Genomic DNA, 27616 nt, shown 5'->3' with positions numbered 1-27616 from the left:
ATGACATTGCAATGTAAAAAAAAATATGTAGAATGACACATGGGGACTTATTGCACCTTTTTCTTCCATGCTCAGTGGAACCATGAGCATACGTTTTGCCCACACCTTGGTTAAAATTTGATAGGACCACCAATGGGCAGAAAAGCCCAAAGCCTGCCAGGTGACCATACTAAGTCTATATGAACAAAACTTAGTTCTCATTATTCTGCCTTTCAGTGGTTACAGAAGATGGCCAGGAATGCAAGTTTCCCTTTCGATATGGTGGCTCAGTGCACCATTCCTGTATATCAAATGAATTTTCTCTAAAGAAATGGTAAGTTTTAACAACAATCCCCAGTGTGTGTGTGTGTGTGTGTGTGTGTGTGTGTGTGTGTGTGTGAGAGAGAGAGAGAGAGAGAGAGAGAGAGAGATAATGATGATAATGATTTTGACAAAAAAACCAGATTTTGGAAATGGTTTCTGACTACCATGATCAGCTGGTAGTATGTTTTGTCATGTTTTATGTTTTAGTATGGTTTTAGTTATATTTTAAGAAACTATATTTGTTTTATGGTAAAAAAAATTGATACAGGGTACTGACAAATTTCCTCAAAACATTTAGAAACACTGGTCATCCTCAACTTATGGATTTCATAACAGGTTCACACCTTACAAGAGCTTCCTGTATTGCTTTTTCTGCTTCTTTGCAACTTCCAGAATCAAATCATAGGGGCTACATCCTCATGAAGTGCAAATACATATATGAAGACAGCCAACAACACCCCTCCCCCCTTTTTTTTAAAAGAAAGGCAGCTTCAAGAGTGGCAACTGAGAGAAGACCAGAGGCGTGGAGGGCATACTTAACCCTTTCACCTCCTATTATTTCTCCCCCAGCTTTTCATTTGCTTTCCCCTCTACAAGACTTCACATATGTATTTAAGTGGGGAAACTGTGAGTAGAGCAGGCTAAGTGTCTTTCCCACCATTCTCTCTTCATTCTAAATTACTTTCTTCCCAAAGCGGCTGTTAAAAAATGAATTGGGGAGCCAATATATATATGTTTCGATATAAAGTGTAGTTGGCCTACTGCACAGCTGGTCACATATGCTCATATTGCACGAAAACATATCAAGACCTCACCTCTTTCTCTCTTTCTAGGTGTTCAACTACGCACAATTATGATCGAGACAGAGAGTGGGGCTTCTGTAACACTTCCTCCAGTGAATACCTGGGTAAGTGAACCAAATACAGACTTTGTTAGCAGCCCAACTGGATATGGTTTGGGAGAGGTTTTGGTTTCACTCCTCAAAGTATGCACATTTGTTTTGGAGACAGGAGTCTCCAGCCTTCACTACATACACACCTATGTGTATTTGTACTTGAATTTCATGGCACACATGCAAGTTGATATGCTCAAGAACCCCAATATGGATACTTGTCATTCTTGATATCAATGGAACAAATTGGTCATGACTAATGACCAAGTCCTATTAGTCAAGTGTGATTCACTTTTGTCTGTATCTGGGCCAGAGCAGGAGTGAGGTGGGGTAGGAATGTGGTGTTTGAGGGCTCTCAATGAATGAGCCAAAATGTGTCATTCCCTGTCCCAAAGTCCTTCCAATTCATTTCATGGTTTGGGGCTGGTAGCACTCAACAGAACAGATTTTCTCCCCAAAGAGCCCACATGCACAAACATGCTGGCTGAAAAACAAACAGTAATATTTGTTCCCAAAGTTTATGAGTTGTAGGAGTTTAGTGCCTGGATCTGAAGTGCAACTAGCAAGAGCATTCTGGACACTTTTTGAAGTAAACAACAATCAGGGCCTGTGTCATAGCCAGATCTGCAATGCGCAGTCACCTACTGGAGGATGCCATCTCAAATTTCCCTAGGATGCAGCTCAGTGACGTAGCTAATGAATGTGTAGCCTGGTGCAGAGCTCAAAATGATGCCCCGGAAGTGATGTCACAACTGGCAGTGACATCACACCTGGGCTTTTTAAAAAGTGCAAATTGGGGGGAAAACCTGCCTCCTTTCCCCCAGCAGTTCACCATCCACTTGATCTGCCACCTCCCCCCAGCCAGTGGCATAGCTAAGGCATCTATCTGCTACCTGGGATAAAAGAATACTTTGTAGTCCTCCCATGACAAAATCAAATTTTTTGTAAATAAATAAAAAGTGTGCCCTTATTGATCAGAGACACTGTGCTGGGGTGAAGAGGGATGGTTATTCTCCCCCTGCTAAATATAAGAGGAACACCACTTGAAAAAGTGCATCTTTACCAGTTAGCAGGAGTAGCTGTATTATGATACATGGAAATGAGAGCTGACTCATATTGACACCTTATTGGTTCCATGCTGTATCATAACAACATCTCATTGGCTCTCAGAACAATCAGTCTCACAGGTTTGTTTTGAGTTTAAAAAAATCTACTTTTTGTTCCATAAGGCAGTTGTGCTTTCGTTTTCTGGTTAATTGGCCATAACTTTTGATAGAATACAGATAGTCCAATGGGGTTTGTTTCATTGCATTCTGCATTAAATTACCTTTCCAATGATATATGATGGTATTATTCGTACATACCAAATTGTTTTCACAATTTTGACCACTGGAGTCAAGCTCAGCTTGTTGCCCCCCTAAAGCTTGTTGCCTGGTGCGACTGCTACCCCCTGCACCTCCTTAGCTATGCCACTGATGCAGCTTTATCCCAGGGCAGTGTGGGTACAAAAGAAAAGGGGAGCAGCAGGCTTGAAATGAAATGAAAAAATGTTTGAGCTGAACACGTGGAAGCACACTTTGAATAAGAGGGTTGTTTAAAAGAAACCGTTGCACATGGTCATGCCAAATGCAGTAACACATTTTGTAACACAGCATGTGATTGGTCTGTGGATCCCCTTGCCACAGGATGTGGTGATGGAAGCGGGCCTGGATGCCTTTAAAAGGGGATTGGACAAATTTCTGGAGGAAAGTCCATCACAAGTTAACATAAGAATATAATGTGTATGTATAACTTCCTGATTTTAGAAATGGGCTATGTCAGAATGCCAGATGCAAGGGAGGGCACCGGGATGCAGGTCTCCTGTTGTCTTGTGTGCTCCCTGGGGCATTTGGTGGGCCGCTGTGAGGTACAGGAAGCTGGACCAGATGGGCCTATGGCCTGATCCATGGGGCTGTTCTTATGTTCTTAACTACAATTTCCAGGAAGCCTTGCAGGTCTCTTGTTATCTGGTGTGCTCCCTGGGGCATTTGGTGGGCCGCTGTGAGATACAGGAAGCTGGACTAGATGGACCTATGGCCTGATCCAGTGGGGCTGTTCTCATGTTCTTAACTACAATTCCCAGGAAGCCTTGCAGGTCTCTTGTTATCTGGTGTGCTCCCTGGGGCATTTGGTGGGCCACTGTGAGGTACAGGAAGCTGGACCAGATGGGCCTATGGCCTGATCCAGTGGGGCTCTTCTTATGGTCTTATTTTATAAATACTTTGTATTAAAACAATCAATTAAAGGACCAGTGTGTGCACATGCATCGGTGGATAGGCTATAATAATATTCAAACATTACAATATTTTGGGCAACCTCCATCTGGTACTCCTTGTTTTGATCTGGAAAACATTTCACAGAATATCTGTCAGCTTAAAAGCATTTATGAACTAAGCAGCTTGGTTAGGTGAGAAAAAGAACATTTTGGACAATGTTCAGTATAAAACTGGTCCCAGTACACAGATGCACACTCAAACCTCACACAAAACACTCTGTGCATTCTGTCACAGCATAAGGCAGTGGTTCCCAAACTGTGAGCTGTGGCTCCCCAGGGAGCTGTGGAAAACAGCCAGGGGAGCTGTGGAATTCTTGCGAAAAACCCACCACCCAATACAATGTATAAAATTGCAGCCTTAATGGGGAGCTGCGGTCAAGGGAACCGCAGTTGAAAAAATTTGGGAATCACTAGCATAAAGCATCCCTGGGCTTCAGCCATCTTTCATCTGACTTGAGATAGGCCCCTGCAATCTCTCTTCATTCTTCAGTCTCAAGCTGCTGATATGATCAAAGAGGAGATAACAAGGGTCTTCCTCATACATTCCCTCCCCACATTCAGTGACTGTGAGTAGGGAAGGAGCGGAAATGCACCAGCTAGCCACATATCTGTGCCAATGTTCTCCTCAACTCTGGTCCTGGGTGCTGGCATCAGGCAACTGGGCATCCTGGGGCAAAGACCTGCAACGTGCCTCCATTGTGCCTTCCGAAGGAGCTTTGGGTGCCTCCGCTACCACTGCTACTGAGGATTCAGGAGTTGATTTGGTGAGGTGAGCTCTCTTATGGGTGTAGGCAGGGCCACTCTGCACCCTAGGCAATTAAAAACGTGATGTAGAATTTTTGTATAAGAATTATACCCCATAGCACTGCTGTGCTATGTACCCCATAGCAAGGCCTGCCAAGATTTTGGACTGACTTTGCTAAAATTTCTTCTGTCAGCTTGAAGAAAACACAGGTCATGGTTCAGGATGTGGACTCACCTCCCTGCATTACAATCTCTGCGCGTGAACTGGAGGTTGTCCATGACTTTGTGTACCTTGGCTCAACCATCTCCGACACTCTTTCTCTTGATACCGAGCTAAACAAATGCATCGGTAAAGCAGCTACCACATTTTCCAGACTTACAAAGAGAGTCCGGTCCAACAAGAAGCTGACGGAACATACCAAGATTCAGATCTACAAAGCTTGTGTCCTGATTACACTTCTGCAGTACTCACTCAGTACTGCAGTGAGTCGTGGACTCTTCGCTCACAACAGGAGAGGAAACTGAACGCTTTCCACATGCGCTGCCTCCGACGCATTCTCGGCATCATCTGGCAGGACAAAGTTCCAAACAACACAGTCCTGGAACGTGCTGGAATCCCTAGCATGTATGCACTGCTGAAACAGAGACACCTGCATTGGCTTGGTCATGTCGTGAGAATGGATGATGGCCGGATCCCAAAGGATCTCCTCTATGGAGAACTCGTGCAAGGAAAGCGCCCTACAGGTAGACCACAGCTGTGATACAAGGACATCTGCAAGAAGGATCTGAAGGCCTTAGGGATGGACCTCAACAAGTGGGAAATTCTGGCCTCTGAGCGGTCCGCTTGGAGGCAGGCTGTGCAGCATGGCCTTTCCCAATTTGAAGAGACACTTGGCCAACAGACTGAGGCAAAGAGGCAAAGAAGGAAGGCCCACAGCCAGGGAGACAGACCAGGGACAGACTGCACTTGCTCCCAGTGTGGAAGGGATTGTCACTCCCGATTTGGCCTTTTCAACCACACTAGACGCTGTGCCCGAACCACTTTTCAGAGCGCGATACCATAGTCTCTCGAGACTGAAGGTTGCCAACATAGCACTGCTGTGATATTTATCTGAAAATAAAAAATATAAATTGCCAGTTGCATTTCGTACACAAGTTTAAAAAACAACAAACTAATCTGTATAAAACCGTGCCCCTCAAAGGTATCTGCATCCCTCAGAGATCTGCTCCCTAGGTGGTTGCCTAACTGACCTAATGATAGCAACAGCCCGGGGCATAGACCATCAACCAGTGTTCAGTCTGGCCAATCTCTGATGCCATCCTTTCTCCCGGGCATTCCTGCATTCAAGATTTAACTGAAGGCAAAAGTGCTGAAAACCAGGGATGTGTGGTGAGGGGGAGCGGGTGAGGTGGAACTACCCAACCATAGTCCACAAAAAATAGCTGAAGCCTCCCCCTGTGATTGTACAAATGTTACTGAGCCTTAACCCCTTAACCCCTGCTAACTGGTTAAGAGGCGCTTTTTCAAGTGGGTGCTCCTCTTTTATTTAGCAGGGGGAGAGTAACTGGCCCACCTCACCCCAGCAGTGTCTTTTCTAGTGCCTGTCTGCTGGTGTTGCATCTTTTTAGATTGTGAGCCCTTTTGGGACAGGGAGCCATTAGATATTTGATTTTCTCTGTAAACCGCTTTGTGAACTTTTTGTTGAAAATCGGTATATAAATACTGTTGTTGTTGTTGTTGCTGTTGTTTAAAAGCCTGGGCAAGCCAGAAGGTCTTAGCTTCATCACTAAAGCCTGTTCAACTGTTCACCATATGAGGAACCCCGGGAGGAGCATTCCCAAGACAAAGTGCCACTACTAAGAAGGCCCTTTCCCCAGTCACTGTGCACCACACCCAGTGACATACTGTACTGATAAAGTTTAAAGTAGGGAGCTCATTGGGATACTTCCTATACCTATGCTCCCCACAGCCTCATCCCACAAAGTCATTACAGGTTGGGCATCTTTTATCCAAAGTGCTTGGGTTCAGAAGTGTTTTGGATAATGGATTCTTCCATATTTTGGAATACTTGCTTATACCTAATGAAATATCTTGGGGATGGGGCCCAAGTCTAAACATGAAATTCATTTATGTTTCATATGCAGCTAATATACACGTAGCCTGAACATAATTTTATGCAATATTTTAAATCATCTTGTGCATTTAATGCAACCTGTCACATGAGGTCAGGGGTGGAATTTTCCATATTCTAGAGTTCTAACCTGTGCAGGTTTAGTCAGAAGTAAGGTATACTTTGTTCAGTAGGTCTTACTCTCAAATCTAATAGCATTGGGGTTTAGCCTTAAGGTAACATGAGTTATGTAATGTACCTCACCTGGAAAAGATGATGGCCTAGACATGAACATATGCCCTTAGGCGATTTCTAAGTCTGTGTCCTGCTGAACCCGATGACCTGTTCAGCTGAAATCCTTTGGAAAAAGTTTTTGCCTTGCACCCTGCTAATGACATAATCACTCCTGCTTTCTCTGTAGGAAGTCCCTTAGACCCGCTTCCCCTCCGCTACATGCTTGACCACACCTCAAACAGTGGGATTTCCCAGGAAGGACAATCACAGGAAGCCAGCATCATCACAACCAGCATCAACAACAATCACAACAAATGTATAGATTCCTGTGTGAGCAAACAGAGCTTCAGATACCCCAGCCCCAAGTCAGAAAGTCAGTGAAGTTGTTTTTAAAAGTGTCAAGAAAGTTTCAGACTGATCCAATCAGCTTTTAGAATCACTTGTAGTTCTTCAAAAGCAGCCCCATGTAGAACAAATGCACTGCAGCACTCTAGCCTGGATGTTAGCAGGACATGAATAACAGGGGCCAACTTCTGTCCACAGAGACATATGAGATGTCCCTTACATGAAGCTCCTTACATGAAAAATAATTCTTTCGACTAGCATGAAGCAAATAGCTCCATCTTGTGGAGTTTTTCCCCCCCTCCTGTTCACTTAATATTATTGTGGGTACTGATGTTGCTTCACCCTGTTGATTCCCCCCCCCCAATTCTGATAAGAGAAGTTTTGTTGTCATTTGAATCACTGCAAACCCACCTTCTACAGCAGTGATTTTCAACCTTTTTCATCTCACAGCACACTGACAAGGCACACCACCAGGCACACCTAAATGTGCCTAAAAATGTTCAAGGCACACATAGGTTTTTGACAATTAACAAGGCACACCATGCTGCCAGTGGGGGCTCACATCTCCCATCGGCCCAATTAATAAATGGCCTTCCACCAAATTCCTGTGGCATACCTGTGGACCACTTGCGGCACACCAGTGTGCCATGGCACAGTGGTTGAAAGTGCCTGTTCCACAGTGTAACTTCAGTGATAAAGAAGAAAATAGAAAATCAGGATATTAAACAGCAGCAGCAAGAGAAAACTGGGGGGTGGGGAATCAGTTCATACTGAGACTGTTTTGTGAGATTCAGTAAACAAGCCTTGCAGGGATGCAGGGATGTGAGTCATGATATTGGGTTAACCAGGGCCACAATTTTAATTTAAAACATCTGCAGTGAGCTGGAACTTTAACAATGTATATCTTACTCCCAGCCCCAGTACAGGTATCTAGGAGTCATAGGATAAGAAGGAAGACTCATTCTTTTATTTGGATGACCTCACCTTGGCTGACAGCTCTGAAGCTGTTACCAGTTCCACTCCTTGCTCCTTGAAGCTGACACATCAAAGGTGCACTGAAGGAGCACCAGATGACTCACCCCCCCATTCTCACCCCCCAAGGGAGTTTCAGTTCCAAACCAGGCACCTCCAAGCCTCCTAGCTTAGCCCTGAGGGACAGTGTCGATGAAGAACTCTTTGTCCTCAAATGGGGAATTGCTCAAAGAATTTTACATAAATCATATCAGCTCTTACTTTGCCCCCTTACAAGAAGTCAGGATTTTATTTTTTTTCATCATAACTGTCATGACAGGTGAAGGGCTTTCAGGATCAATAGTATATCATCAGGGAATATAATTGCCCTACTGTGTCAAGGTGAATCTTAAAGCCTATTAACTGGGAGAATGACAGCACAATCCTATACAGGTCTGCTCAGTAGTAAGTCTCATTGTGTTCAATCCCATTGTGTTCAAGACTTACTCCCAGAAAAGTGTGTATAGGATTTCAGCCTGAGGGCCCAATCCTATCCAGCATTCCAGTACCGATGCAGCTGCAATGCAGCCCCAAGGCAAGGGAACAAACATTCCCTTACATTGAGGAGGCCTCTGTGACTGCCCACCACAAGATATAGAGCACATCCCATTGACACGGCTGCATCAGTGCTGGAAAGTTGGGTAGGATTGGGTCCACAGCCTTCATTTTTTTGTTATTTTTCTTACTCTTCGAGAAACCTGAGCTGATCTGCCACTTGGACAGATCCACCGCCCCTGGAAATATGCATCATCCAATTATTTATCATACATCCCACACCACTTAGGAAAACAGATAGGTGGGATGGACTGAGGTTGAGCACATCAATCTAGAGCCCACCTCGTGCCCCCTGACCTTCAGTTCTGTCGATGCCTCCTTCCTCCATACCATCCTGCTTGAAATAAATAGGATAACTGGACAATGCTGGGATTGGTTATGATATGGTTATCAAATCAAGCATGAAGGCTGTTCCTACTGGTTGGCAACCGTCAGTCTCAAAAGACTATGGCAGGGATGGGCAAACTTTCCACTTTAGGGAGCCTGGACCTTTAAAAGTAGTATAGAAGAAGGAATTTCAGCAGGTGCAGCTTGTCATCTCACAGATGACAGGCTGCACTTGCTGAAATTCTCTCTCCTGCAGGATTGTTAAAGGTCCAGGATCCCTAAAGTGGAAAGTTTGCCCACCCCTGGACTATGGTATAAGCCTACAGCACCCGGTATTCCCAGGCGGTCTCCCATCCAAGTACTGACCAGGCCTGACCCTGCTTAGCTTCCGAGATCATGGTATAAGCCTACAGCACCCGGTATTCCCAGGCGGTCTTCCATCTGAATACTAACCAGGCCCGACCCTGCTTAGCTTCCGAGATCAGACGAGATCGGGCATGTGCAGGGAATAACTAGTGCCAAAACAACCCAGTTCTTGGATTTACTTTCTGGCACACTGTCCTGGGATTCAGTGCAACATGACTGTTCCGTCCCCTGTGGCAATGGTGCAGTCCTGAAAATATGAAAGGAACTCAGGTGGGTGTTTGGCTACCAGTGGTTGGCGACCACGGCATTCACCAAGGGAGAGCAGAAACTCCCAGTGCTTCGCTCTGAGAGTAGCAACTGCAGTCTCCCTTCCGCTGGAGAGCCCTCCCCAACCCACGTATCTCTTTGTTGTACAGTTAACATGCTTTGCCCCAGTCCAAAGATATCTGCATGGAGGAGGGGCAGTGGGATGTTGCTGAAAGCAAGGATATCCCTGTGACAGTGGTGATTACCCTTTAGAGTGGGAAGGAGATGGGAATTACTGGAAATATCTTCCCGCCCCCTTGCAGAGAACAAGTCATCATCCCTTCAGAATTTCTTTTTACTCGCCTCCCTTCTCTTGATCCTTTGACAGTATTGCCATTACTTGCAAATATATCCTTTAAAATTGAGAAACAGGAGCAACAGCAGTCCCCAAAACATCTGTAATGGTAGCACAGCAGCACATAGCTTAAAATACCTCCACAGCGTTTATAAAACAGAGATCTAAAGCATCTCCAACCAGTAGTGTAGCAACCGGGGGGGGGCTCAGTAAGTCTTGCAGGTGCCAAAACACACTGTGTAAGCAGCCCCTTTCACTCATCACTGGAGCCTTTCTGAGCAGCAGTGGCAATGAGCTGCTGTTGCTGCCCAGAAAGGCTCTGGTGGTGAGTGGGGGGGTGCATACATGGTGTGTTGCTGTGCGTGCAAGACTTACCACACTGACCCCCCTCACGTAACTGCACTACTGACTCCAGCACTCACCACAAGTTGTGTTATGTGTCATTCTTCAGCCTTCATTCTTTATTCGACAACCAAGAGGACAGAATGATACAACCCCAAGTGTCTGGGGCACTATAGGCCAAAAGAAGCTGTTTGAAGCTGGTGTGATGGATCACACCAGCCCATCCATGAGGCCAACAGAAGCACAGCCCAATCCTACCTAAATCCCCCCAGCCTATGCAGCCACACCACCAGCGCATGCATTTCATCTGGGTAAGAGAACATTGGTTCCCTTGCGTGGGGGTAAGTTGTCACTGCCTCTAATCAGACCTGAACCAGTTATACAGCTGGCACAAGTCTGAGCAGGCCCAGGAAGACAAACTGAGGCCAGGAAGGGGGGGATACGTTGTTAGCAGTGCCACTGCCACTGATACCACCTCCTTCCTGGCCTCAATTTGCCCTCCTCCTCCCCCAATCTCAGCCCCTTTGCTCCTCTCCCCCAGTAGCATAGTTAGAGGGGGAAACAGTAAGTACTGCAGACGCCGCAATGCACTGCATAAGCAGCCCCTCCCACTTGCCATCAGAGCCGTTCCAGGGTGCGATGGCAATGCACATGAGACACCGTTAGGTTCAGCAAGTGCCTCTGCATTGCTGTCACTGCCTGTTATGGCTCCGAAAGCGAGTGGGAGGGGCCACTTACACGGCATGTTGCAGCTCCTTCAGTACATGCTATTTGCCCGCCTCTAGCTATGCAACTGCACTTCCCACCCTGTTTCGCCCATCCCCATCCTCCCTGCCGCCCCCATGCAGATTTACCAGCGCTGGGGGTCATAGATGGGCCGCTGGCACGCCACCATGTCCACGTGCCCTTTGCAGCAGCATCCCAGCTGTGCAAAGCAGCATGTTGCCTTCAGCAGCAGCCATAAAGGAGTTTGCGCTGCTGGAATGCTCGGTCTGGCAGCGCAAGGCCCCGTTAGGATTGGGCTCGCAGTTGCCTCAGGCAGCAGATTGGGGGGGGGACCCATCTCTGTCCCTCCATTGCTCCTCCTTCTCCTTATACTCCTTGGACTGGAAATGAAGGGTGAACCAGTAGTGTTCTCAGAGGGGGCACAGCGCCATGATTTGCAGGCACCTCAAAGTGCCATGTCAGCAGCCCCTTCCCCTCTGGAGCCATTCTGGGCGGTGAGAACAAAGCGGAGGGGAAATCGCAATGATGATTGCCTAGAGCAAGAATGGTTGCTAAAATAATTTGTTTTGCAGATGTTCCTGACCATTGTGGTAGACGTCCTTGTCGAAATGGAGGTACATGTTTTATTGCACACACTCAGTTTTCTTACCGGTGCATGTGTCCTGAAGAATTTACAGGGAAGAACTGTGACGTGGGTAAGTGCACGTTTGGGTTACTTCTGCATGTAATCACAGTTTATTAGTGCTCCCTGGTGTCTCCCACATTCAGGCTTGTCTGCGGAACCCTGGGCAGCCAGGATTCTAGACTGGTGGAAGAGCCAAGAGCTGGAGCTAGGGCAGTGATTCCTAAGCTGCGAGCCTTGGCTCTCTGGGAGCCCTGGAAACCAGCCACGGGAGCTACAGAATCCTCTCCAAAAATGGCTTCCACCTATATAATGTATAGGATTGTAGCCCTAATGGGGAGCCGTGGCCAATGGCCCAGTAGGTCAAGGGAGCAACCAGTTGAAAATGTTTGTGAGCCACTGGGCTAGGGATTGCACCAGTGCCAGAGAAGGAATGACTCTTCATGCACTAACTGTAGTCCCTTTCATAACAGCTGCATCAAACTTCTGCTGACAAGAACCCCACAGCAAGGGACAATTTGTGTTTGACGCATTGGTTCCCCTCGATATGTTTGACCCCTGCTCGGCATCGCAATGGCATTTGCTTGCCAGAAATTTCACAGCCGCCTATTAAGGCTGCATGTTTCTTTTCCAACCACAGCAACAGAGTGACTTTGGACTAAGATGATAGATGTTTTTATTGCCTTATTTTTTCCAATTGCAGCAAAATGTTTTGATGAAAGCCTCTATGAATATTTTGAGAATGGAGAAAGCTGGGCAAGGATCTACCAAGGGGTAGTGCAACAGTGCACTTGTGAGAATAGCCAAATTGAATGCCAACCTGCACAGTATACAGGTATTGCACCATGATGTCCATATTGTATGCTTTATTTTAAAGGTCGCATTTTTGTGCATACGCTGTGGTGTGTTCCTCCATGCACTTCCGCCATTAATGTTGCTATCCTATATTAAAAGCTGCACTCATGGGTAGATGCTGGATAAGGCCCCTTGTTTCATTATTTTTACCTGAGTCTCCATTTGCTCTTGCAGTTCTGTTGAAGGAGTAGTCCATGCAACTTAACACGTCCCAATTACCATCTTATCTTTTCTTCTCGCATTTTGATACATTATTCTACAAAGGGGAGACTTTAAAATCCTGATATTCAAAAGCCTTTATCCAAATGTGGGCCTGCGAAGCAACGAGGACTGTTTGTTCAGAGCCCTCTTGAAAAAGGAGTAATTGTGCTGAACAGCTGTTTGTCCCGGGTGGGGGGAGAGGAGAGGAGAGGTGACTAAATCCAACCTCCCACTCTCTCCCGAAATAGCTGTTTGGTGCAGTTAGAAGACAGCTCCGCACATGCTATTTTGGCTGCTGGATTCGGGCACAATCATGCCCACAGCTTGTATCCACACACATATGGGTTGGAGCAAAAATGTATCAACATTTCCCCAGCTAATGGCTTTGTGTGCTCCTGTTTCATTTTGATGGAACTCGTGAATGTATTAGTGAGTTGTTGTTTTTTTTACTCTCGTTCGAAACCTGTAAACTGATTATTTTTATTTTATCTTTTAGGGGAGAGGGTGTACTGTTCCACTCTTGAATCAATAGATATTTTTAAGGAACAGTTTTGGTGCTAGGAGCAATACAGTATCGTTCCCAGAACCCCTGCAGATACCAAAATCCGAGGATAACGGGGTCTGTGGCTTGACCCATAGAGGACTCCAGTGCACGCTGGATGCAACCGGAGGGCACCTCTGGTTGCATCCAGAGAATTACAGGTCAGCTCTCCAGATACAGGATCGGGGACCTGTGTTGAGTCAGATCCACGCTTCCCAAACCCACAGATAATTAGGGCCAACCCATATAACCACAATTCACTTTTCATGTAGATATTTCTTGAATCCCTGCTACAGGTATAGCACTGGTGTTCCTGGGGGGGGGGGCGAGGGGTACAAATAACCCAGTACGCCATGCCTGTGAGACCTGGGGGCTGCACTTCTGCTCATGCCCCCCACTGCTGCTGCTGCTGCCCACTCTCCAGAGCACTTCTGAGGGCCAGGAAGGCTTCACACAGTGTCTTCTAGCCCTCTAAAAGCTTTCTGAGGCCTCTGGAGGACCGTTAAACATCACTTCCGATTTTCTGATGAAAGCTGGAAGTAAGCTGAAATTTAAAGGCCCTATAGAGGCCTCAGAAGACTTTTGAAGGGCTAGAAGACACTGTGCAAGGCTCCAGATGCTGCCGGTAAGTGGAGGGGGGGCAGTCTCCTTGGGCGGCATTCTGCAGTCCTGGCCCGGGTGGCACATGTGCCGAGATCACAACTCAGTAATAGTAATATGCATGTCGACATAACCACGTTAGTAACTATTCATGTTAACCGTGTCAGGGCTGAATCCTATCCAATTTTCCAGCACTGGTGTAGCCTCAATGCAGCCCCGAGGTAAGGGAACAAATGTTCCCATACCTTAAGGTGGCCTCTGCAGCCCCACTGCAGGATGCAGTACATGCCCCAACAGCAAGGCTGCACCGGCACTGGAGCATTGGAAAGGATTGGGCCCTCAGTTGGCTAAGGAGAAGAATAAAAGGCTCCAAAAGACAACCATCCCAAAGAGCAGGGCCGGCCTTTGTCGCTGTGGGGCCCAAATGGAAACATTTTTTTTGCGTTGGCCCCAGGTCACAGCTGGGGTCTGTAGAATCTTAGAGATAAAATAACATTTATTGTAGACTTGATGTCTCTGTGGTAGAATGGAAAGCAATCAAAACGTCCGCTTAAAAAATGCATGTGAGTTAATGGACCAAATAGATTTCAGCACATTTTAATATAAAAAGCCCAAAATGTAAAAGCCTGCAAGTCAACAAACAAAATGTGTAGATTACCTCTGAGAAGTAAATAGTTACACAAGCAGTTGCTTTAGTGACAGTGAAATGATTCCGTAAAAATATTAATTTTATTTTTTATTTTTATCCTAGCATGAGGGGCGCAGGAACTAATTGGGGGCAATTGGTCCAATTGGCTTAAAGCTAGCCCTCCCAAAAGGTATTTATTAGAAAGTCATAACAAGGTATTAGCTTCCCAGTAGATAGACATTATAGTGCAGAATATTTATCACAAAAATATTTGCTGTCATAGCTGTGAGCTGCACTTCTTTCTTTCGTTCTTTATTTCTTTTGTTATTTATTTATTTATTTATTTATTTATTTATTTATTTATTTGGTATTTGACTATGCAGATTGCACCATCAATCTATGCCTCCATGACGGTTCTTGCAGGAAGATTCTCTCCACCAGCAGAATAGTCTGTGGGTGCAAAAAGCCGTTTGTTGGACGATATTGCAATATCAGTGAGTATACTTGGCATGCAGCTTAAAGAACCAAATCAAGTTCAACTAGTGGCATAGCTAGATGGGGTGCAAAGCACCAAGCTTTGCAGGGAGCATCAACTGGGCCATGCAAGTGGCCCCTCCCCTTGGGAGGCATTCTGGGCGGTGGGTGCAAAACAGAGGCATACACCTCCATTTCTTGCCCACTGAAGGCGTTGCGGTGAGAGGAGCCATTTGCAAGCTGTGGTGAAGCTCCCTGCAAAACTTGGGGCTTTGCACCCTGTCTAGCTATGCCACTGCGTTCAACTGATTTCTTTTCACAGAACCTGACTCTCATTCTTCTTCTCGTGTTGTAGCATTTTTATAATTATTTTTTAAAGCATTATGAATGCTTTGTTTTGGAATTTGATGAACATCTCCTGGTTCCTTAATGCTCAATTCCCTTGTATGAAAAGGTTGACATTCAGGTTGGTTGGTGATTTTGTCCCATACCACAGCTGGCTGGAAAATTCAGTTCCATCACTTCTCTACATCATCAGTTCCTTCACATAGGCATATAATCGTTGCCCCTATGAGATGATGCTGTACAGATAAAACAGGTGAAAACTGTGGTTATTAGTGCTTTCCACAAGGTGGCAAGGTCCCACAGAGATGCCACAGAGTTATGGGTAAAAAGGAGAAACAAAAAGACAAGTTCAGAACATCTGCAAGAGCAAAGGGAGTTTTTTTTTTTTAAGGCCAACAGGGAAATATATCAAACTGATCAACTCTCAGGGTTTGTTGAATGTTCAGTGAAGTAATAGAACCACATAATACATACTGTTTATAATTCTCCAAAGATATCTCTGAAGAAAACAATAATAGATCATTAGTTACATATGACACTTGATCTGTCAGTCCCTCGTTGAGTACCCACATATGTTATCAGCAAGAATAGCAGACACTCTCAGTTTTTCTACAGTATATCCACCTCCAGGTGTTGTGATCTGGAATGCTCTAAAACAGGGGTGTCCAAACCCCGGCCCTGGGGCCACTTGCAGCCCTCGAGGCCTCGCAATGCGGCCCTCAGGGAGCGCCCAGTCTCCAATGAGCCTCTGGCCCTCTGGAGATTTGCTGGAGCTCACACTGGCCTGACGCAACTGCTCTCAGTGTGAGGGCGACTGTTTGACCTCTCGCGTGAGCTGTGGGATGAGGGCTCCCTCCACTGCTTGCTGTTTTATGTCTGTGATGCAGCAGCGGCTGCAAAGGAAAGGCTGGCTTTGCTTTGTGCAAGGCCTTTTATAGGCCTTGAGCTATTGCAAGACCTTCATTCATTCGTATAAGTTCATCTTTAATACATTCATTTATGTAAACTTATGTAAATTTATTCTAATTTTAAATGTAAATTAATTCCTTTCCCCCCCCCCGGCCCCTGACACAGTGTCAGAGAGATGATGTGGCCCTCCTGCCAAAAACTTTGGACACCCCTGCTCTAAAAAAAAGCCTACACCCTTGTTTGAATGACACAGGCCTGCTTGCAAACGTTTGAGCTTTTGTGAGAGTTGAATCAACGTCTTACAAAGGCTTAAATATGAAGTGCCCCCCAACTCTTACTCCTCCTCGTTTTCTTTCTGCCAAGGCAAAGCTCTTACCTTTGACAGTGGGGAAGGCAGCAGCAGTGGGAAGTCTCAGGATCATGGCTGCACATTTTCCTGGTAGAAATGGGGACTGCCTTTCTCTGATGGAGCAATGAGGCTATTTGTCATCAAATATCTAAAGGGCTGCCACACAGAAGAAGGGGAGGATTTACTCTCTATGGCTCCTGAGGGCATAACAGTGGTGTTGCTGGTGCACTCGACATCTGGGGGATGCGTCACCGTCCCGCCCCCCAAAATTACATCGCCCACCTACTCATGATGATGAACAGTGGGTGTTGCTGGCTGCAGGAGACCTGGGGCTGAGGGCATCTAGCATGCAGGCACAAACCACAGCACCCAAAAATAGGACATTGCATCCCTACCAGTTATTTCTGGAGTGCCCCAATTGGGGCCAATTGGAAGCGAGCTTGGATAGAAGGGCCCATTCGCGCTTGGAACTCTGCTCATTGCTTCAGATCACAGACTCAGATGGCAGCGGTGTGCCCCCGGAGCACTCCCTCCCTCCCGGCAGGCCACACAGGCCTCATTATATCACCGGGGCATAACTAGTGCCAGTTAGTTGAAAAACTGCCGGGAACTAGATTTAGGCTCGACTTGAGGAGGAATTTCCTAACTGTGAGAGCTGTCTGGCACTGGAACGTGTAGTCGTGGGCTTTCCTCATTAGAGGTTTTCAAGCAGAGTGGAGTGGCCACCTGTCAAGGAGGTTGTAACAGTTGCCTGCACTAGGCAGGGTGTTCCACCTCCAAGCTCCATTCATCTCCAGTCTTTAAAGATTCAGGATATCCTTTCTATGGAAATAGCACTTGTTTCTCACTGCACATTCTTGCACTGGTACTACTTGTTCACGTTGTCACTGGGAAAGGATCTTCCTGGGGCTCTGAAAGGCCTGCCACCTTCCACATCCGAAGGTAGTACTGGAGGAAGGGGAATTGGGACTTTGTGAGCATCCAACTCAAGCACTCACAAGGCCCAATCTTTTGTAACTGTTCAATTGGAACAGGAGCCCTCAGTGGCCTTGCTTATGTCCACCTCCTTGTTCAACATAATAACAATACAAAAACGGTACAACAACAACAACAACAACAACAACAACAACAGGTAAATATATACCGCCTTTCTTGGTCTTTATTCAAGACTTTATTCAAGGCGGTTTACATAGGCAGGCTTTATTTAAATCCCTTATTAAATAGGGATTTTTACAATTTGAAAGAAGGTTCTTTCTTTCAAGAACCACTACATTCAGGTGTTTCATTCCGATCTGGCTTCACATTCTGGCCTCCATCCTCCCACGCTCAGAGCAGATGGAATAGCTTGGCTTCAGCTTATCAGCTGCTACAAGGTCACATGGTGCCAGTGGCCTCGAACCGGCGACCTTGTGGATGTTATCTTCAGGCAGACGGAGGCTCTACCCTCTAGACCAGACCTACAAAAATGTGATAAAATTGTGATAAATAATAAGCTATCCAACAACATGGACCAATGATGTGAAGATTTCATTGGGGAAATGAATTGTGCAGTGCCGGCAGGTGTTCTTTCATTTTCATTTTTGTTTTGTTTCGTTTTTTGCATTTCCTGACCCTCTTGTTGTTGATTTTTATCCAGTTCCTAACCACTTATGCTATGCTGGCAATGGGACAGTGTATAGGGGCACTGGGAAGCAGACAACCTCTGGAGACCATTGCCTGCCATGGAATTCGGACTTGCTTGACCAAGAGCTTCATGCTAACACTCTTGAAAGGCCTGAGCAACTGGGATTGGGAGCCTATTCATACTGCCGGTAAGGGAATAACCAGAAGATCCAGAATGTTCCGGTACCGTAAGGATTCATGGCTTTATTGTCACCTGAACTTTGCAAGCAAGAGGGCACCCGCTTCATCAGAAGGATGAAATGGGCTGAGAATATGGTGGAGATATGAAAGGATTAGTTTTACACTTAGGAAGATCATACATATATAAAACTGGAGAAAGTGCAGATGAATGAAGCTTTGATGGTCTGTCTGATGATATTTGAAGCAGTGGCATAGCTAGAGGGGATGTAAAGCACTAAATTTTGCAGGAAGCCTCACTGCAGTGTGCAGGGGCCCCCTCCCCTCCCCTTTCGAAGCCGGGTGTACGGATCTGTCCCATCCAAGTACTAACCAGGCCTGACCCTGCTTAGCTTCCGAGATCAGACGAGATCAGGCATGTGCAGGGTAACAGTTGCTGCTATAACCCCTGGGGGCTAAGAATAGGCCCTCAGTTTGGCTGTACTTGTCGTAAGAGGCAACTAAACAGCCACCGGGTAGATGGGACTCGTCAGCCTGGGAAGGCAGCTCATCTGAGAGAAGGAAAACTCTGATCCCAAACCTCCACTGCCTTGTGGCTACATCCAGTTACAGAAAAGGCTTCAGGAGTCAACCTCGAGGCAAAATCAGGAGCCGGAGTCCCTGAGGCAGTTCATGGCTGAACACAGTCATGTTCTGGCAACTCCTGCGATGCCGCTGGAACCAACCGTATTGGCCTCTGCCTTTCCATTGGACCATTTCAGCGGCGTGGAGAGGGGGGATTTGCTGCATGGGTAACAGCCTATCCTCCATACCTGCTTTACCCAGGCTTCGCGCACTGGAGAGGACACTCTGTTCCAGAACCACCATTCAGAGCGTGACACCATAGTCTTCCGAGACTGAAGGATGCCAACACAGAGTGGCAAAAAAGAAAATGGGTAGGGCTAGTAACAGCAGAAATCAATGCTTGTCACACATTCAGGAACCTTAATCTTCCTTTCCCATGTCTTAGAAATCCAGATGGCGATGTGAAGCCCTGGTGCTACGTCATGAAAGGCAACACGGTATCCTGGGAATACTGCAATCTTACATTGTGTGGTAAGACTTCATGTGATCCCTGACATTCAGTTGGGACTGTACTACTGCAGTTAACGTGGGAGAAGTTAAGTTGACAAGGGTAAAGGAGGAGCAACTCACAGCTACTAGGTACCAATGCTTCAATAGTACCTTAAAGAGGTTTCTAAGGCAGATAGCTGCTGCAGCAACAGCAGCAATTTGCTGTTGGACACAGTGCACTGTCCCGCTGAGCTCCTCTTTCAAACACTTTCCCTTGAGAGTCTGTTCTCCTGCTTCCTAAGGAGGAGTCCTTACATCAGGAGTCTGTTCTCCTGCTTCCTAAGGAGTCCTTAAGGAGGAGTCCTTAAAAACACACAATTCTCAATGGCCACAATCTCAGCTCTCATGCACACTTTCCCAGGACACTCACAGTCCAATCCGAAACAATTTCCTATGATGCAGCAGTGCCAGAATGGCCTCCGCTGAATTCATCATGGGATGGGGGGAAGGCTGCTGGAGGTCTCACCAATGTGACATTTGTCCCCTTGCCCCAGAGAAAGGCCCAGCAACTGCTATGGGGCTACTTGGGCCTGCACCAGGAAAATTGCTGGCGCAAGTCTGAGCAGCCTCATGTTAGAATTTCAGACCCGGGAGGGGATAAGATACGTTGACAGCCACTGCCTCCCAGGCCCAATTTTCCCCCTCCCCCAGCCCCATTAAACCACCTTCCTGCCCCCATTCTGCCCTTCCCCTGCCCCTCCACTGGTCCATATGGAGCTTACCTGCTCCGGTGTGTGCTGGCCCTCCACTGGTGCCAGTAGGCTGGTGCTATGATCATCTGCAAAGTCACAATGTGCTGTGTCACTGCAGTGTGCAAGGGCCCCCTCCCCTTCCCTTCGGAGTCAGGTGTACAGCTCTGATTTGCTCCCATCACCTGGAGTGGTTCTGAAGGGAAGGGACATTTGCAACAGCGTACATGCATGATCCACCAACACTAGCTTGGATAGGTTGGATTGCGCTGTTGGTCTGCCCCAGTTTTCATCTATGCTTCCTTTCCCCTCCAGGTGGGAGACAGGTGTGTTTCCAGAGTGGTGTCAAAGTGAGTTGCACACAAGTCACTCACACAATAAAAGATTTGGGTCTAAGCCATGTTATTTTTGCTTGGTCCAGTTTGGGATCTGCCGTCTGCCACACTGAAGGGGCCACAACTGGAACAGAAATTTTTGCTCGGCAGTAATGTTTTCTGCTATTTAAAGTAAACAGAATAAAAGATCAGTAGGGATGCACAGGCTCAGGGATGCAATATATCTGTTCTTTACTCAGCAAGCAGGACAAGGCGGCCACCCACCCCAGAAATCATCGATGACTTCGCTGTGATCAGGAATTCATGTGGGAAAAGACACAAGAAGCGAACTTTCCTAAGACCCAGAATTGTAGGAGGGTCTTCTTCCTTGCCAGGGTCACACCCCTGGTTGGCTGCCTTATATATTGGGAAGAACTTCTGTGCTGGAAGTCTTATCCGTTCTTGTTGGGTGATGACAGCTGCACATTGCTTTGCTGACAGGTAAAGCCAAAACTTGGGAACGCATCATATACAGTTCACTTCTGGTGTCTCAAACGACACTTCTCAATCATCCAATTGCTCTTATATATCTCATGAGTGGAGCAGAGCTAAGTATGAGCCAATCCCCAATGCTAAGAATGCCTGGATTGAGATCCTAGAACCTGTGAAACACAGGAATTGTTTTTGATAAGAATATAAAAAAGAATATAAGAAGAGCCCCGCTGGAGCAGGACAAAGGCCAATCTAGTCCAGCTTCCTGTATCTCACAGTGGCCCACCACATGCCTCTGGGAGCACTCAATACAACAATATACCTGCACCCTGTCGTCACTCCCTTGCATCTGGCATTCAGAGACAGCCTGGTTTGGGGATGAAGTGTCATCAATACGCTGTTGACACACAGCTCTGCCTCTCATTTCCAGTATCACATCCAAGTTGTGTCCGTTGGGGTGGAACCAGAGAGCAGTGAGGTCAGGCACTGACTGAGGACCATGCCTCGTGACAAAACCCATGACCCATTGCAAAACAGTGGCCAAACCGCCATCCCAGTGGTTCCCAAACTTTTTCAGCTGGCAGCTCCCTTGACCTGCTGGGCCATGGACTACATTAGGGCTACAATCCTACACATTGCATAGGGTGGCAGGTGTTTTTTGAGGATTCCGCGGCTCCCCTGGCTTATTTCCATGGCTCCCAGTTTAGGAACCACTGCACTTACCTATTACAGTAATACAACAAAATCATCACCATATCTTTTTTTCCCTTCTCGGCAGTCCACTGAAGTCAAGTATTCGAGTTGTTTTGGGACAGCATTTTTTTAATAAAACAACAGATATAACTCAAGAGTTCGAGGTAGAGAAATACATCATGTACCCTGGCTACTCAGTGTACAGTCCTGATGAACATGACATTGGTGAGCATTTGTCTTGCTTTTAATTTTATTTCAAGTATGCATATCTCATTTGTTTTAAACAGTGCGTCTTCAAGTGTAATGGTAAATGTCAGTATATAGAGAACTGAGACCACTGAGAAAAAAAGATTGACTTTTCTTCTTCTTCATACTTACAATAGGATATAAGCTACTTTGCTATCAATGTAGTTCAATTCCCCCCCCCCCCAACCTGGAGGCTCTTATTTTTTATGATTTAAGAATTCCATGAGATGCTTTGGGGTCAGCCTTCCAGTCTCTGTGGCCCTAGCTCTTGTGAGATCAGAACAAGGCTTCCAAGGTGGTTTTCAAAGCCATTCTCTTCACTTGGTGAGGTTAAAGATCAACAGTGCTGTGATTTACAACCAGAAGAGGGGGGGGCCCTCTTCTTTTAAATGTGATAGCCCCTCTTGAACAAAAATAAGCTGTGGGATTGAGGTTCTAGCTTTTAATTGTATGAGAAACACCACCATCCAGTGGCACTGTTTGATTAGTCTGACTCCCTTGGTTATCCTGAGAGAGTTAACGGATAATTATAATAATAATAATAAAACTTTATTTTTATCCCGCCCTTCTCCCCAAAGGGACCCAGGGCGGCTATAATTGACATTATATCTCTCACCATCCTCCATGTGTGTTCATACTCTCTCTCTCTCTCTCTCTCTCTCTCTCTCTCTCTCTTAGTTTTAGTTAAGCTGAAGAAGGTCAAAGGACACTGTGCAGTGAAATCCCAATTCGTTAGACCAATCTGCTTGCCATGGAATGGAATGTCAGTTCCAGATAATTACAAATGCCAAATTGCAGGATGGGGACACTTGCATGAAAGTAAGTTAAAATGAACCGTTTTACATGTGGGCGTGAAACTGATAAAAAAACATATATCCAGATGTTCTAATTGTAGGCTGCTTTACAATTATAATAGCAAGCTCTGTCCATCACAGATACTCTTCATAAAACTGACTCATCAGCCATGTAACTTCCTTGCCCAGTGAACCTCCTACTGGGGCGGGGAAAAATGCCCACACATCCCCATCATTATTTTGGAGACTGTGTGATTTGGCTCCAGTTTGCTGAAGTGTCTTCTGACTCTTGCCAAAGATAGTTCTTTGCCATAGATTCTGTTGCCAGCACTTGGAGCCATAGAAACTGCTGCCAGTTTTCTAGGCAAACCTGATTGGCTTTACCTTCATGTTATGCAACATGTCTTCCATTATAGCCAGCAGTTCCTTGGAAGATAAAACAGGTTGAGCTTTTCTTTCCTGCAACTTCATTGGCATGCTGGTCCTTCTTTCTATTGCATGATCCCTACAGATTTGAAAAGAAGTGGGATTTAGAGCAAAATAACAGGAAGAAAGCTTCTTGGAGAGGGGGACTGCAAACCCCCCGCAATTATCAAGTAATCAAAAGGCAGCAGCAGACCGCCTTTTATTTACAGAAAATGAATGCAATTATACAGGGAACATTTTAATGATCTGCCCCCTCAGTGTCACTTGAGGATTGTTGAGTTTACTCTGGACAACACTTTCAAAGAGGACATTAATGAATTGGCCTGGATTGAGTGGAAAAATAGAAAAAAGGTTAGAAAGCAAATCCTGGGATCACATGTTTAATTTAGATAAGAACAGGACTAAGGGACGATGTCCTCAAACTCAGGGCACAATCCTAACTAGGCCTACTCAGAAGTAAGTCCTATTTTGTTCAGTGGGGCTTACTCTCAGGAAAGTGTGGTTAGGATTGCAACCTCAGTATCCAGTAATTTTAAAAGGATGTCTAAAAGCTGAAAGAGAATTGTCCACTCTTTCCACTGAGAACAAAGCAAGAAGCACTCACTGACTTTGAACTGCATACAAGTTGATTCAGTTTACAAAATTAGCACAAAGGAGTTTCTAATGTTTGGAGGAATTTAACAGTGGAACACAGTTTAAACACACTCCGTACCACACGTGGAGACAATTGTCTTCTGCGGAAGTTTTTCAAAGGAGTTTGGACGTTGCAGCTGCCAGGAATTATTTAGGATTGAGGCACCCTGGTGGAGCAGTAAAATGGATGATGATCCAATAGTCCCTTTCCAAATTTAGAATTTCAGTTCCAATTCTGAAAGAATTTCATCCAGAAAAGGCAGAGGAGGTCAAACACATTCAAATCAATTATGCTATCAGCTGCATTTTAACTGTACAGAAATCTCATTGATTGGCAATGCAATCCTAAGGGAGCGGAGCAGCCACTCTGCTGGGCTAGAGCGTTGAAAGCATGCTGTGAAGCACTTTGCAACTACTCTGGAGCAAGCAGTGCCGGCAGGAAGGGCTGTGTTGGCCCACCAGCACTGAAATCCCCCAGTGGATTTGAGTGCTCCACCTAGCAGTGTAGAGGTGGGAGAGGGTGGTAGGAGGCAAGGGAGAGTAGAACAGGGGCGGAACAGGCCTGGAAAGGGGTGGGGTGGGGTCAGCAGAAGAGTCCTCTGCTGTAACCTTACCTCCGTACCGGGCCTGCAAGCCCTACGTGGGGTTTCTTGGACTTGCACCAGCAAATTAGCTGGTGCAGATCTGAGTAGCCCCATTGAGCAGGCTGGGGATTCACATGGGGTAAGTGAACAAATGTACCTCCAGCCTGCTCCTAACCTGTACTGCTTATGGTGTAGGCCAATCGTCCCAGCTGAGCCAGTGCAGGTTAGAATTGGGCTATCCATCAATATTACAACAGTTTCTGTAGTTAAATGCTGAAACCCCATCGCTTATCAAGGTGTGAAATATTCCACACAGTGCAAGTCGTTTCAACATGTTTCATGTTAAGTTGCTCTTGATACAACTGGATACAACTAATTGATACAATTGGTTACCCCTGCTAATTGGGTAAGAGGCACTTTTTCAAGCAGATGCTCCTTTTTTTAGCAGGGGGAGAGTAACTGGCCCACCTCACCCCAGCAGTGTCTTTTCTAGTGGCTGTCTGCTGGTGTTGCATCTTTTTAGATTGTGAGCCATTATTTGTGAACTTTCCATTGAAAAGCGGTATAGAAATACTGTTAATAATAATAACAACTTTCTGTATGATTCATTTCAACAGATGCATCTAGTTACTCCAAGTTGTTGCAAGAAGTATTAATCCCAATCATCCCTGATTACAAGTGTCAACATTCCGATGTTTATGGAGCTGAAATTAGTGAAAATATGTTCTGTGCTGGCTACCTTGATGGCAAATCCGATGCCTGCCAGGTAATACTAGTTTTTTTTTTTCTCCCTGAAAACAATCACTGACGTTTCTGAGCTTGTGCCACACATGATCCAGAGAGCCAATAGCTAAGTATAGTCACTGGCATTGCTGGGCGGTGTGGGAGGTGCAGGCCACACCAGGTGACACGCCAGGGGGGTGATGCGCCCTGGGGGAGGACATGCTAAGTTCGCGGCTTTTAGAGCTAGCCCATCATGCCATGCACCATTGGATGTGGATTGTCCAGTGGAATGCAATGCAGAAAGCAGAATTGAAATAGCTGCTTTTGTTCAAAAGTTATGGCGAAAAAACCAGAAAGAAAAAATGGGTCCCAGTGCTAAATGTTTGAGATCTGCTGCAATAAGGTGTTAGTAAGTTGACACGGGGTGTGTGTGTGTGTGTGTGTGAGAGAGAGAGAGAGAGACTACAAGTTTTGAAAATCACTAAAATCAGAATTTGGAGGAATAATACCATCATAGGCTTGGGCTCACGGGCTGCTATCCTACCCACACTTTCCTGAGAGTAAGCCCCATTGAATCCCTAGCATGTATTCACTGCTGAAACAGAGACGCCTGCGTTGGCTTGGTCATGTCGTGAGAATGGATGATGGCCGGATCCCAAAGGATCTCCTCTATGGAGAACTCGTGCAAGGAAAGCGCCCTACAGGTAGACCACACCTGCGATACAAGGACATCTGCAAGAGGGATCTGAAGGCCTTAGGGATGGACCTCAACAAGTGGGAAACCCTGGCCTCTGAGCGGCCCGCTTGGAGGCAGGCTGTGCAGCATGGCCTTTCCCAGTTTGAAGAGACACTTGGCCAACAGTCTGAGGCAAAGAGGCAAAGAAGGAAGGCCCATAGCCAGGGAGACAGACCAGGGACAGACTGCACTTGCTCCCGGTGTGGAAGGGATTGTCACTCCCGGATTGGCCTTTTCAGCCACACTAGACGCTGTGCCAGAACCACCTTTCAGAGCGCGATACCATAGTCTTTCGGGACTGAAGGTTGCCAATACAAAGCCCCATTGACCACAATAGGACTTACTTCAGAGTAGATTCACTTGGTGGAACAGGACTGGCTCCCCCTTATTTAATTATTTCTTATATTTTAATTTAATTATTTATAATTATTTATTTTAATTTGCTTGATGATGTCACTTCTGGCCATGACATCACTTCCAATGGGTCCTGGACAGATTGTCATTCTAAAAAGTGGGTCGCAGTGCTAAAAGTTTGAGAACTGCTGCAATAAGGTGTTAGTAAGTTGACACGGGGTGTGTGTGTGAGAGACTCTACAAGTTTTGAAAATCACTAAAATCAGAGATTGGAGGATTAAGACCATCATGTTATACATCAATCAATGCGTATTTTCATGCAGAATGCAATGAAACAAACCACATTGAAATATCCGTGTTCTAACAAAAGGTACAGCCAAAAATCCAGTGCGGGTGGGGTGATGGCACACCACCACACCCACCACCTGGGTTGTTGACGCGCAGGCCTCCTGCACCAGGTGACGTGAATCCTAGTGATGCCACTCAGTATATTGTGGGTAACTGAGCAAATGCTCATTCTTCAATAACATTGCAGCAAAAGAACATCAGATGGGGTCATCCAGTCAAATTCTAAAGCTCTAGAGACACAGGAAAGCAAGCCTTAAAACTTAAGCCTTTGCATTATTCTCTGGTCATTCTTTTGAGTGATTGCTGGGGGGCTTGAGAGTCAAGAGCTGAGAGAACATGAGAATTTCCTTCTTCCTCACTTGCAAAGGCTCCGAACCCTTGTTCAGTTCTCTATGTGCTGCTCAAATCTCTCTTCACATGTCAGCCAGCACTATGTCTCACTCTTGTACGTACATACATGCAACCATGCTAGTAAAGTTGGAAAAAAGTACAGAAAAAGTTGAAATCAGGCACCTAGATCACCTTCCTTCAAAAGGAAGACTATAATGAATAGAAACTCATCAAGTTTTGCAGCTGGGACATGGCAGGTTTCAGTTAACCCAGTTTTAGATTTTGTCCCGAAGAAGTTCTGATTGGTAAACCTACTGCCTGTTTACCTATGACGTACCACTGAGTTCCAGAAATTGACTCTTTGTAAAATAAATAACTTAGCTCTGATTCACCATATCGGTCTGTCATACAGAGAGAATACTCAAGTAATTGGTCTGATTAATCATGTGGTTAACATGTTGGGCCACACTATAGAGAATGCACTATATAGATACACTTCACAGTATCAACTTACAAGGAATTTAAGTGTGTTTACCCCCTATTTCTTTATTGGTATGCTTCTAGGGACTTACAAGGCTGTGTCCCAACTCCTCTACTACACCATGGCATGTTACAGCAAGCAAAACAATTTCTTATGAACAAAGATAGAAACTTTTGTAAACCGTGTGATCAATATAACCAGTACAGTAAATATTTCTGGATTGATTGAAAATTGTAGTGAAGCCATTTTGCGATTCCATCTCACTTTGTCTCTTTATCTGTGATACAGGGAGATTCTGGTGGTCCGCTGGCCTGCGAAATGGACGGACTAATGTATGCATATGGCATTATTAGCTGGGGTGACGGCTGCAGCAAGGCTCGGAAACCAGGTGTTTACACAAAAGTGACAAAATATGTGAACTGGATCAATGAGAAGATAGGAAACTCTCCAACTAAGCAACCTTAG

General features: G+C 45.9%; 1 protein-coding gene across 1 annotated transcript; it reads left to right on the top strand.

Annotated features, from left to right (window-relative positions):
• HGFAC (HGF activator) lies at positions 1 to 27616 on the top strand. The gene is made up of 13 exons (XM_066632939.1): positions 1 to 13; positions 217 to 313; positions 1137 to 1210; positions 11444 to 11566; positions 12197 to 12328; positions 14702 to 14812; positions 18032 to 18206; positions 19205 to 19290; positions 20572 to 20812; positions 21582 to 21721; positions 22421 to 22561; positions 24797 to 24945; positions 27440 to 27616. The coding sequence occupies exons 1-13, from the start codon at positions 1 to 3 to the stop codon at positions 27614 to 27616; spliced, it is 1659 nt and encodes a 552-aa protein (XP_066489036.1).

The sequence above is a fragment of the Tiliqua scincoides genome, chromosome 6, assembly GCF_035046505.1.
Source record: "Tiliqua scincoides isolate rTilSci1 chromosome 6, rTilSci1.hap2, whole genome shotgun sequence".
Classification (NCBI taxonomy): domain Eukaryota; kingdom Metazoa; phylum Chordata; class Lepidosauria; order Squamata; family Scincidae; genus Tiliqua; species Tiliqua scincoides.
Note: the sequence above shows the minus strand (reverse complement) of the source record. Positions and strands in the feature narration are given on the sequence as shown.